General features: G+C 35.5%; 1 protein-coding gene across 1 annotated transcript; it reads left to right on the top strand.

Annotated features, from left to right (window-relative positions):
* The first annotated feature begins 236 nt into the window (after nucleotides 1-236).
* On the top strand, nucleotides 237-10948 carry LOC110442349 (RING finger protein 11-like). The gene is made up of 3 exons (XM_021485908.1): nucleotides 237-465; nucleotides 2534-2685; nucleotides 3390-10948. Exons 1-3 carry the CDS (start codon nucleotides 358-360, stop codon nucleotides 3559-3561), a joined length of 432 nt encoding a protein of 143 aa, XP_021341583.1. The 5' UTR covers nucleotides 237-357; the 3' UTR covers nucleotides 3562-10948.
* The last annotated feature ends 2422 nt before the right edge of the window (nucleotides 10949-13370 follow it).

Below are 13370 nucleotides of genomic sequence, written 5' to 3'. Positions count from 1 at the left end.
CTAGGCGTATAATGCGTCATACAAATACGAAACCAAATTAATTTTTGGGTTTGTTTTGATATAAAAAATATTCCTACGCAAAATATAATCCTACAATCAAAATGCCTCAATTTTAGTTTTTAGTTTTAATTATCAATAATACTGGAAATACATGTTATAAATATATGTACCTTGTTTAATTAATTAGTTAAGTATAGATTTTGATGCAATAAATCTCGCCCGACATTTACGTCACTCGCGGAAGAATGTGCGTGATCAGGCGAATGTTTTCACTTGTCACCTGTTCCAGGAACAATGAAAACGTGTATTGAATATACCTTTATTTAATAGTCTACTCGTTTGCCATTACCAAACAATATGGGGAACTGTTTTAAAACACCAAGTACAGACGACATATCGCTATTACGAGGTCATGACAATCAAGATGGGGCCGAGCAAGCACTCGGCCCTCCTCCGCCGTATCAGGTTGGTGTCACAATGTCAGACAGTGTTTACAAACAAAGTCAGGCCGGATCGGACGATCCTTTGTTGTTATGATATATGCTTGGCTTTCTGTAACTGTTTTTACATGTTCTATTTCAGCTGCCAACTGGAAAGTAAACGTATTCCTGTTATAATGTTTTAAATTTGTTATATATATATATGGCATAGATTATTGATTAAGTTATAACACAAAAGGCACGATAGGTAAAGCTATTTTTAGTAACAAGGCCATTCCGAAACCATTCCTCAAAACAATTTTCATACTGAGACTAACGAACGCGTGGCATATGGTAAATATCATTGATGAAATAGTTTAAAGATGTTGCTCGAAAAGTAAAAGTAAAATATGAAAGTGAAGACCTGTGTACAAGTGATGTGTACTAATTTAGAAGATAAGAAATTAATTATATTTCATAATTCTATATAAAAAAAAAAAAAACACGTCATTATAACATATGCCGGGAGATTACCTTTGTGGTCATTGTTTGAAAAAAGAATGTCCTTCTAGTTCCAGTGATAAATTCTTCATTCCATGTAATAAACCCTGTGTGGCCATCATATTGCCCTTAAATGTTGCCCTTTGTTTATCCTAGCACCTGTTAATCCTAGCACCGGCATGCTGATATATCCTTTTCGGCAACTTATATATATAATTACTTGGACATATTTCCACAGCATATTGCCAAGGGAAGGCCATAGCACACAAATGTGCAATGAGCAAACATGTGGTCTTTTGTAGTCACTAAAAGAAGACGTGACACTGTGTGACCAATTTGTCTGAAATTATGATATCGAATTGAAATCATAGATATGAATAACAGAAAAGTAAATATGCAAGTCCAGACTGGGATTCAAACCCAGACCTCAAGAGAACTCACCAATTTAGTTATGTATACTTGCATTGGTCGCTGGCAATGACCCAGTCCAGGTCCACTACAGAAATATTATTCCAAGAATTATATATTGTAACAATTGAATCTAATAAATGAATATACATGTAATTAGTCATTTCAACTCTGACTGTTACTGATTAATCATAATTTTCTGTGATTGTTCATGGTTTGACTACAAAATGAAAACTTTGAAAGAGTTATAATTACATTTATTGCGATGTAGATGCAGCAGAATTACATATATTGCGATGTAGATGCAGCAGAATTAAATACTTTGACTTGCAAGTTGACCATATATACTTAAGTACATTCAAACATCATTTCTGTCTACAGCAAGGTTTTTAAAAGTATAATTTTTAAAAAGCGATTTCCAACACATTACTTTTGGCCTAGATATATTCTGCATAGATAATGATTTTTCCACTTCTATAAGTATCTCTTTTTACATCTCAAATTCAAATTAAATTTTCATACATTTCGTGCACTATATCTAAATTCGTTTCATACATCAACATTTATCAATCTAAGACTGATAAATGTTCATGTTTAATTTGAAACAAATTTTGAGTCCAACACTGCAGTGATAGCAATGGTACACATTTGTTGTTTAATTTCAGACTGACATATGTTCCTTTTAATTTACCAACCCAAGACAAACATGTGTATGCATTAAGTGTCACAATAACACATATATATATATCATAATACACAGATAGGACTGCCAAGTGATGTATGTCAATTTCTTCTCTGCTAAGATTTACTTGTTAGGAGGCGCAGTAGCCATATTTAATCTAGTGGTAGGATGCCAGGCTCTTGACCGAAGGGTTGCAGGTTTGAGTCACATCACGGCAATGTGTTGTTTCTTTGAACAAGATACTTTACTCCGCTTGTTCCAGCCAATTCAGCTGTAAAGGTTCTAGAATTGTTGAATGCTAGCTATAGTTGTGGGCACCGAAATGGCAGCACCGGCTGTATGCTCCCCAGGGAGTTGAGAAAGATATTGGTTGGTTGCAGAGGCCCAATAACCACGAATAATAATTTGTGAACCGATTTGAGACGACCTATGAACTAGGTTGTGATAAAGTGGAATATAAGAACCTTGAATTATTATTGATATTATTACTTATACTGATATTTGTTGATATTTGATGTGACAGGAGCGTGTACCAGTATACCATCCCTCCCCAAATGTGAGTCGACTGGCCAACCAACTGTCCGAGGAAGAACAGATTAAGATTGCCAAACGTCTAGGACTGATCAGTCATTTGCCTGTAGGCGTGTATGATGGCTCCAGCAAGAAGGGAAAAGAGTAAGTACTGCAGGGTACCGAAATGTAAGAGAGCTTATAATATTAGCATACATGCCAGATTTCTTGGAGACCTATCTGTGAGTTTTACTTTTATCATTTTACGGGAAATTGAGTTAAAATAAGGGATTTTTGTTCATGCCCTCGCCATAAAATGGGGTTGTTCATATATATAGTGTTGCCCATGTCCATCACGTCTCGTTTATTTATAGAACATCAGACACTGAAACTAATTTCACATGGTGACGGGGACATTCATGTCTTACAGACATTTTCTAGATGGGTTTTTTGCAGTGAAAAACCCTAAAAATTAGTATTGCAGTAGACATTCTGTACTGGTTAGGCTATTGGGGATTTTGTTTTATCTTTTCGATGTATTTTTTGAGGCACTTCAGAAAGACACATGCTAACCAATGATTATAGTTCATGTGTACAGCAGGTGTGTACCTCAATGTATAGTCATGGATTATTATGAATGTTTATGATAAATCTATTCTATATGAGAATGTTTCATCAACAAATGTCCAATTGCCTAACTTGCTTCTCTTGAAATCAACATTGGAACATTGAGTAAAATAGTTTTTTAACACAAGGCAATGCAAGGCAACTAGAAAAGTTATTGCTGAGGTCTTCAGCACTACATATTTTGTGAGCATTGTCAGTTCTTTGTTAATTTGTTACTGTTATACGTTTGTTTACTGTTACAGGTGTGTTATATGTATGAATGAATTTATACTGGGAGAGAGCCTGAGGTTTTTGCCCTGTATGCACACTTATCACAGAGACTGTATTGATGACTGGCTAATGCGATCATTCACCTGTCCCTCGTGTATGGAGCCTGTAGATGCAGCTTTACTCTCGACATATGAAACCAATTGACACAGGGGACTTTCAGAGGTCGCTGCAGGGTCGACTCGGCCACAGGAATTGGTTTTCACAGGGACTTGCAATTTGGTTGTCCCTGTGTTACATGGTGCTGGAGATGTGATATATAGACAAAGTGATGACAGAACTTCATTCCTCAATTTTTTACAATACAGTTTGGTAGAAGTGTGGATCTGAAAATGTGGCTGTGTGCTACTGACACTTAAACAGCTGACAAGTTCTGAACAGATCTGCTTATTGTGACCCGTGAGACCGTGGTACTGCAAGACTAGCATGCAACTGTAAATACACGCTTTGTAGTAACCGGCTCCTCATTAACTCACACTCGATCAATGATCCTGAGCCCTCAGGCAACGTATCAGACTAAGTAGATGAGATACACCAGGTAGTTGTTCACCGAAAATTTTTCCACACATATGGTTGTGAAACAGAGAAGCAAAGTTTCCACTAAGTAGAGTAGATCTAGAGGTACCTGTCTTTTACCTGTTTCGTATAATGAGTCAATCAACATTGACCTAACAGGTATTGCCACGGCAGCTGGTCTTGTGTTGGTAATGTACTACAATTGTACCTGTATCTGACACGCGGCAATTGTTGAATTATAACCAATTTGTATGTGGAACGGAACAACTGTTAAACTGCAACACGGTAATCTATTTGGGCTGCATGGAAATTGCATCTTCACCTTTGTATATTAGTCCTCTCTGTATATATGCATATGATATATATATATATATATATTAATATCATCAATACGGATACAGTCATCATGTCTAAATTGTTTATATGTAAAAACTGAGTGATAAGTGAAAGACCATCAATGATTATCAGCCCATGAAAGTTGAAATGACATTTTGTTCTATTTGTTGATTTATTAGATTTCATAAAATTGTCAGATTTAAAATGCATACAGTGTTTTTGGGGACACAGATATTTGAGTTCTGGGCTTGTGGTTTTCCTCATCTTTGAAATCTAAGGGTGTTCCATTTTCCGTATGTGTTCTCTACTCCCTCGGACTATATATATGTCATGACAACAAAGTTCAAGGCTCACAGTACAGGAAAGCATTTGATTGGATTCAGACATGAATTGCACAAATCTGGAGGCTGATGCATGTCCCTTGAAAATTACAAAGGAACTAAAATAAAATCATTGATCAAATGAATGCTGTCAGTTTTACCATTATGCTACTGGGTGATTCCTTATACCTTGTACCAAACAGATCAAAGTTATGCAAGATTCTGTAACAGTTTCTAGACTGGCCATCTGATATCATCTGTAAGGTGGCATGTATGGAGCTTTCGATTTTGTCATGACATATCCCAGGGGTGCAAAGAAGATATGTCCCGTTATATCAAAAATGGAATACTTGGATTTCAAAAAAAATGCTTTTCCTGTGAGTGTCTCCCACATTTTGTGGACTCACGATATCTCTTAGCCATACGACTCATCAAAAATGATGGTCTAGACTCAACTGGAAAACTCCTACACAAAACACTGGCCTGCATTCTAAAGTTAAGACCTATATCATTAGCATGTGGAAACTTAGGAGAAACCAAATGCATCCTTATCAACAAATAGAGGAAAATAACCCATTCTTCAGTGTCATATTATAATGGGATTTCATTGTCTGTGGATACTGCAGAGTTTTGTATTATGTATATATATAATATTTACTATACCAGAATGTCTTTCTAGAAATCCTTGATCGTTATTGAAATGATGTGATATCTACGGATCTTTGTGCTGGTGTAGCCTGTCTCCAGTACACTCGTGTGTTGTGCTGGTACAGCCTGTCTCGAGTACACTCGTGTGTTGTGCTGGTACAGCCTGCTGTCTCTAGTACACTCGTGTGTTGTGCTGGTACAGCCTGCTGTCTCCAGTAAACTCGTGTGTTGTGCTGGTACAGCCTGTCTCCAGTACACTCATGTTTTGTGCTGGTACAGCCTGTCTCCAGTACATTCATGTGTTGTGCTTGTACAGCCTGTCTCCAGTACAATCGTGTGTTGTGCTGGTACAGCCTGTCTCCAGGTCACTCGTGTGTTGTGCTGGTACAGCCTGTCTCCAGTACACTCATGTTTTGAGCTGGTACAGCCTGTCTCCAGTACCCTCGTGTGTTGTGCTGGTACAGCCTGTCTCCAGTTCACTCGTGTGTTGTGCTGGTACAGCCTGTCTCGAGTACACTCATATTTTGTGCTGGTACAGCCGGTCTCCAGTACACTCGTGTGTTGTGCTGGTACATCCTGTCTCCAGTACATTCGTGTGTTGTGCTGGTAAAGCCTGTCTCCAGTACACTCGTGTGTTGTGCTGGTACAGCCTGTCTGCAGTACACACGTGTGTTGTGCTGGTACAGCCTGTCTCCAGTACATTCGTGTGTTGTGCTTTACACTTTATTATTGGTTGCTTTTCCTTTGATTTTTCTGCTATATACAGCAGTGTTTTCCCTGTTTAAGTTGCTTTAGCCATTATACAAAGAAACTCTGTAATACCTGTAACATCTTACAAGCACAGTAAAACAAGGCTGTTTTAATACAACTGTACAATGTACATGTTAGGATGACGGCTCCGCTGAACTGCCTTATATGATTTGGTAATATAAGCACCCATTCTCCATTGAGAATTGAAGCCGGCTGTAGGGGCGAACTCAGTTGACACTTCTAATAAACTATAAGAACTCTTTGTCTGGTGTGATTGAATCTATGGCCATGTTTCCTTCAATCGCCCCCTACCCCACTACAACCCCTCCAGCCAAGGTGCTTACTTAAAAAGAAAAATGAAAAAAATAGTGCTTTAAGCTAAATATTTCCTCAAATTTTAATAACATTATACCAGGTAACCTAGATTTAAATTTGCGCTTAAGAAAAATCATGTTGAGTAACAGTAAAAAGTAATGAATCATGTTTTTTTACTGTTTGTTATTCATCATCCCATCATATTGACAAGACCCTAGATAAAGTGTTTACGCTAGGGAAGGTAAGCGTCTGTTTGATTAATTGCATTTAAACTGTGTTATTTTATTTATTTTATTTTTGTTATTATAATTAGAAATGTGCTTTCATTGATATGGAGTAGGAGAACTTTTGTTATTAATATGTTTGATGCCAGTATCGTCTTCTGTTTCTCGTAGTGCTGTTTATGTAGAATCTCTATGTTATAGCCTTTTAATTGATAAGGGGGATATACATATGTACACATTTAGGCAATTGGAGTTACTATGTATGATTATTCATTATTCGCTCATCAAACTTCCCCTTTATATGCAAGAAAAAAAATTGAAAGATGTTTAATTGATAAGAAAATATGTGTCTGAGTGACCTTAATTTTGCAACAGTAAGTTGTCTAAATTCATTAATTCCTAAGGCTTGTTCTGGAGAAAATGTCCATTTAAACAAATTTTCGAATGATGAAAAGTGAAATTTGCAAATTTTTACCTTTTTTTTAAGTTTCCATGCTGTCTGTTTGTTCATTTGTATTTAGTTTAATGAAATTTCAATTCAAATAATTGAAAAATTTAGTGCTCTTTTAATTTTAGGGTTAACACAATCTGTTTGGCTGATAAAATTTACGAAAAAATATTATTGTTTGATGTTAATAAGAGTAAGATCCCAGATGGGAAAACATAATTTTACACTAAGCCATTTTTTTGGACAGGAAATAAATATATTGTATGTCGCCATCCATTTACAAAAAAATATCTTTGGAAACTGAAACACAAATTTTCAGATTCAGAAGTATAATTTTTGTTTTTACATCTGATCCAAAGAAAAAAATGTCCAGATTTCTTGTTTTCTAAACGAACGTGTTCATATGTACGTACAAAAAAACTTCATTATTACACAAGATAGTTGTTTTTTAATGTAGATTTTGCATAATTATTGTATTCTGAAACATTTGATATTGATTATATATATGTGTGATTAATTTCAAGCTTCAATCCTTATTTGTCAAGCATCTTTATTCAGTTGAAAGATCTGTCTGTTCATGTCAAAATAACGTGGTTTTTCTGAGCAGGAATAAAGAAAAGAATAAGTATAAAAGAAATACTGATTGTGGGAATATTTGGGATTGGTCTGTGTGAAATAATGTATTTTGTGGAATTTTTCACAGAAAAGAAGGAAATATTAACCGACATCATTGTCTCAATTTTGACATTTTCCACTTAACTTTCTGGAATGATAAATTTTCTAGATCGATATATCACATCAGTGCAAATAGATGCAGTACGTGTTTAGTAAGCGTTCCAAATATATATATGTTTGTTTCTGTTCATTGTCAGAAAAGTTAAAATGTATGCTAAGACACTTGAAGCAAACATCACTGTGTTCTGTGTGTTGTATGTAGATTTTGTTTAGAGGTTTCTGTATTGTGTTTTATTGTTTTGTGTTTTATTACCGATTGTTATTAATGTACGACCCACTTGCCTTGTATGTGTGAAATATCACCGACTCTGAAAGGAATTGTCTTTCTGTTTTCGTAGAAATGAAATATTATGAAATGTGAGTGAGAAACAGTTTTGTATGTGTGTATTAAACATTCGCTAAACAAATGCCACACAGGTCATTTGTATTTATACATATAGGGTGCAGGTGATCCGTACTGTCATCACAAAGTCGAAGATTACGTGAAGAAAACAAACCCATACATGTTAGTTCTAAAAGCCGGTGTAGAGCCTTTCTCATGAACATTTAGACAAGTTTCCAGCCATACTAATTGTGGGTGTCTATAAACAGTAAGCACTCTTTGGGATTATTTAGCTTTTGTTAAAGGAAGCATTAGGATTTTGAATATATATCTGTTTTGAATCAATTTTTAATCTTCCAAAATTGGTACGACATGTCTCTGAACGAAACTTTCATTGAATTCCAGCATATTATTTATGCAGATAAAATAGTGAGGTATTTCAGCATAATTCAGTGGACAGACTGTTTCACCTGTTATCTACTTCGTCCGTTTTCCTTGATGTTAAGTGTAATATGTTTCAAATATATTTTAAGGTCAGGTCTGGCTGTTGTTTCACAAGGCAGTCTAGCTATTGGAACCCCATTTAAGCTCTGTTTCAGCCCCAATGGGCTTTAGCTTGCTGTAGGTCAGGAACATTTGTTTTGACCCTGTAATAGGTCAGGTCCAGCCCCTGTGGTCAAATTTAAAGCAAGGTCAGTTCAGTCAAGCTTCTAAAATGAAATTTTCTTGCCAGATTTGAAAAAAATGCAGACAAGCTATATTTAGAAATAGTTCCATCATGTTCATATACTAATAAATATAAAATTATTTTCATTCATCAGTAGAAATCTTTCACTCCCACCTTAAAATGTTGCATACACAAAATATGTTGGATTACCTCCCCTTGTCCATTGAGAGTGTGATAGTTTTGGGGGTATCCATTTGAATTGTTCTTCTTCTCAATTAGCTGGTCTACCAGTTATGTGTAATTACTGGGTTTTGTGGAATGTAAATATCAGAAGGATGTTTTCAACAACTTCGTTAAACTTTAAACTTTAAGTACATTAAGTTACAGAGACTTGGATACCCGCAGAAAGTTTCATATTTGATATTATATAAATGTCATAGAGACAGTTTTACTGTGTATATTTATAAACACCATGGAGATAGACCGTTTCACTTTGTATAAATAGTTTTAAGGAAATTAAAATTTTTCTTCGAAGAAAAGTAGGTGTAACATGGTTTGTTTATTTCAATACAGGACTTGGGGCACTAAGGGTCATTTAATTGTCAAAGTTGTTGTAGACATAGTCTGGGATAAATGAAGTACAGAGGTATTGGTATAGGAGATAATATGCATGATATCATCCATTGTGCACTAGTAATGTAGAAAGTTGACCATTTTGAAGCAAACTAATTATACACTGTTCAATTTTTGAAAGCCTCCGCATACACCAACTAAACAAATATTTCACATGCTAAACATTGTCATACCTGTGTTCGTTGGTAGAAAGAAATTTTGGGTTATCACATGTGGAGGATTTCATTCCTGCATGCTAGCTATTTCTGCATAGCAACCCAATTTTAGTGCTATGGTGGGGTACATTATGTATAGATCTAAAAATGCGAAATGAAAACAAATCTGTACCAGGAAAGATATCCCTGGTTAACCAATGTTTATAAAAGAAGTAAGTGAAGAAATCAAGTTGAATTTTTAACTTTTTATGATGCCAAAAATGACCCATAACACCTCCAAGTCCTTTAATGAATCTATGGTAAAAATTGAAGTTCCAAACCTGAAGCGGGTACCAACTATTTCCAAGGTTTTATTCCACCTGTAAGCATGTGTGTGTGATTTGTGCGATTCTTACTGCCCCCTTTTATGAAAGTATGTGCGTGATATATCGTAACAAGATCTAAGAACAGTCCCAGTCGACAAGTGTTCTATATTTCCCCTGATCTGGGTACTGTTTCTACATCCTGTGCTATGCAATTATAGAAAATGTTATATAACAATGTTTCCATATTACATCATCTTCTTACATTTCTTCGATAGGATCACCAAATGTCTGTCATTCATGTAAATACTGGTACAATATTTCTAAACGTTTTCTTTAGGTTGGTAAGTATGGATTATGAGAAGTTCTTACACAACCAATAACATTTTCTATGTGACCTTAGATGACTGATACAATATGTACACCGTCACCTTCATCAGACAAATGACCAGTGAAGCGTATGCACACAAAGGTGTAAAATGTGTACGATAATAATATAAACTGGTACAATATTAGTCCATCACCTAGTTCCTTTGTAGATTATTTACTTAATATTCAACTGCGATGTGAGGTTGGTGGTTTTTTTATCAGTCACATTTGCAGACTATCACACAAAATATATAGTTTGTGTTAAGCTGCATAATAAATATCCCTTGGTTTCTTACTGCGAAAAATGTAACATATTGTATTATTGCTTCCAAAGATAGCAAGTACACATTGGATGGCAATTTGACGAAAAAGATTAAGCAAAGGAGAAATTTTTAAAATATTGTGAAAAACCATTGTTTCAATGTCTTTCATGAAATCAGAAGATTGATAAGATTAATTTAAGATTTTCCATCAGTAACTTTTTAACTGAACAGATAACATTTGTGTGTGTGTGTGTGTGTGTTTGTGTGTGGATTGTAGAGGAAATATTTGCCTGACTCAGTCAGACTGCCTTGGTTAACCCTATATGACGGGCGTCACCCACTGTATCATCTATCTATGTGTATCATTAGTATCGTTCAAACATAGATCTCCTTGCAATATGCTGGTCATTTTGCCACGAAGTAGATTAGAATTTATGGTAACAGAACACTAGGCTTCGTCATATGGCGTGGCTTTTATGCATTGTTAGTTACACAAAATAACTGTTGAAGAATAAAAAGTGTGAGCTAATATTTAGTTGTTTGTATTTATTTGCTGAATTTAACTTCACTTGATACAAGGTCATGATGACAGCCTGTCCTGCCCACAGACTTGGATAGCTTTTTGAGCGTTGTCAATCCTAGTCTGTGTTAGCTATCATCATATGGCCGGTTGTATATTACAATGCAACTTCTGTCCATACTTACCAAGCGTCAGTTTGTCTGTGAAGATTTTTGTGACTGCTATTTCGTACAAACTACTCGACAGAGAAACTGATAAAATTGGTATACGTATGCATGACCTCCGTGGTCAATAATTGCGCATGCTTTAATTGGAGATGGATCATAAAAGCACAATGGCCGCCTGCAGCTGACAGCCATTTTTTTCTCAGGAACTACATAATGAAACTTGGTATGCATGATCCTCTTGGTTCCTTGATGTGTATTTGTATTTTGTACCTGCTATAATTTTGGCCCATTCGAAAAACAAAATATGCACCAGGATGTACAGATGTTGCATGTAAAGTCTACTGTCGCCGTTTCTCTTAAATTTACCCAAGAAATTGAGATGGTTATTCCCTTTGGAATACCGCAGTTTCCTTGGATTCATTGGCAAATGAGTACAAAAATACCAAAACCCCGAGGTCTATTAACTAGAACTGTCGCCTATGGGCTAACTAATACCCCCGCATTGGCATGGGGCTGCTCACAATGTAGCTTGCATCAATGCTTCATACATGTATACTCCAAGGTACCCGGTATATGTATACAAAATACCTACCATTTCTGCGATAGATAGCCATTTGAATAACATAATGCATCTGTGACCTTTGGCCTTATGACCTTGGAAGTTTGTCACAATAAAGCCTGCATAATTGGCTAATATACTGTAATGTATACGTGTATACAAAATACGTACTGTTTCCTAGATAATTAGCCATTTCAGTAACGTCATTCATTTGTGACCTTTGACCTCTGACCCCACGACATCGGAAGCTGTCAGTAGAGTAGATTTAATGCCTACAATATTCCAAGGTATATGTGTATACAAAATACCTACCGTTTCCGAGATATTTAGCCATTTCAGTAACGTAATGTACTGTCTACAGAAGACAAGGGCCATACATCTGGTAAATATTGAAAGAAAATATAATGGCGTTCTGGGAGACACAAGTTCATCTGAGGTACATTTTTGTATAACATGTGTGGAAAGTTTCATTAAAATCCATGCATAAACCTAGGAGGAGTAGGAGGTACAATGTTTTGTCTACAGACAGACAATGATTCCAGTATACCCCACCCCCCTAACTTCGATGCGGTGGTATACAAAAATGGCCCACAATGCAAGCAGCTGTCTTGGAAGTTTTTTGCCACCATTTCTGATGGCTTACTTAAAAGTTCACGAGAAAAATTTGGCATACGAGACCCCCTTAATTTGTAGTTATGACTTTTTTTCAAAGGACCTGTTACAGGAACAAAAGAATTTTGCCCACAAATCAATTTAACCAGTATTGGGTTATATTTGTAGCTCCCTAAGACACGACTCATGAGATAAAAAAAAAAAATTAAAAAGGTCTACAGGGCCTGTGCTATGAACTATTTAGTGCCGCCTTCCAAAGGTGTACGACAGGGTTCACTTTTTTGTCAAAAAAAATATCAAAACAATGTTTTACGCTATCAAATAATATTATAATATTTAAAGTAGGATCTGCTGCAAATTATGAACTCAAATAGGTAACAAAACATTGCATAATAAAAAAGTTACAACATCTTAAACTCTAAAAATGTAGGTATTTTCATACACTTGTTTGCTACATCAATTGTTTTACGGAAGTAACACCAATTTCCGGTTCTTGTACACCAAAAATCTTTTTAATGTTGTTTGGTACATTATGTTGAGATACGATAGTGAAAATTTCAGAAAAAATTGAGAACCGGTAATTTTTTTGATATAAATGTCAAATTGTAGCAACGTCTATTTCCAAATAAGATCCAACAACCTGATGACCTATAGTCATGTTTGATCGCACCAATTTATTATCGCAACTGATCAAATTTTCATCAATAAGGTCTGCTGCTCAAGATGAGCCAAACTATAAAGCTAGATGTTGCAAAATAAAAAAAGTTTTACAGTCTCACACACATAAAAGTTTAGTATGTTTTGTACATTTTTAGTTGTTTCGCATCTTTACGGAAGTGATGGACACATTTTCGGTTTTTGTCCACCAACATATTTTAGATATTATTTGGCACATTATGTTGACTGACGATAGTAGAAATGTCGAAAAAATCGGTATTCGGTAAATGTGTCATCTTAAGGTTAATATGGTGTATGACCAATGTCAAAATAAATCTTCAATAACTACAGGTCAATGCAAGTATTTCATAATTAACCCAAAATCATTCCAATATACTATCAAGGTGGATGATATGGTTTATAGTATAGTCTGGAACA

The sequence above is a fragment of the Mizuhopecten yessoensis genome, unplaced genomic scaffold (assembly GCF_002113885.1).
Source record: "Mizuhopecten yessoensis strain PY_sf001 unplaced genomic scaffold, ASM211388v2 scaffold716253, whole genome shotgun sequence".
Classification (NCBI taxonomy): domain Eukaryota; kingdom Metazoa; phylum Mollusca; class Bivalvia; order Pectinida; family Pectinidae; genus Mizuhopecten; species Mizuhopecten yessoensis.
Note: the sequence above shows the minus strand (reverse complement) of the source record. Positions and strands in the feature narration are given on the sequence as shown.

Bases quoted from the DNA above. Each gene is read 5' to 3' on its own strand.
- LOC110442349 (XM_021485908.1), top strand. From the start codon at position 358: ATGGGGAACTGTTTTAAAACACCAAGTACAGACGACATATCGCTATTA. The intron at 466-2,533 runs GTTGGTGTCACA...TTGATGTGACAG, and splicing joins GCCCTCCTCCGCCGTATCAG to GAGCGTGTACCAGTATACCA. The intron at 2,686-3,389 runs GTAAGTACTGCA...TTACTGTTACAG, and splicing joins TCCAGCAAGAAGGGAAAAGA to GTGTGTTATATGTATGAATG.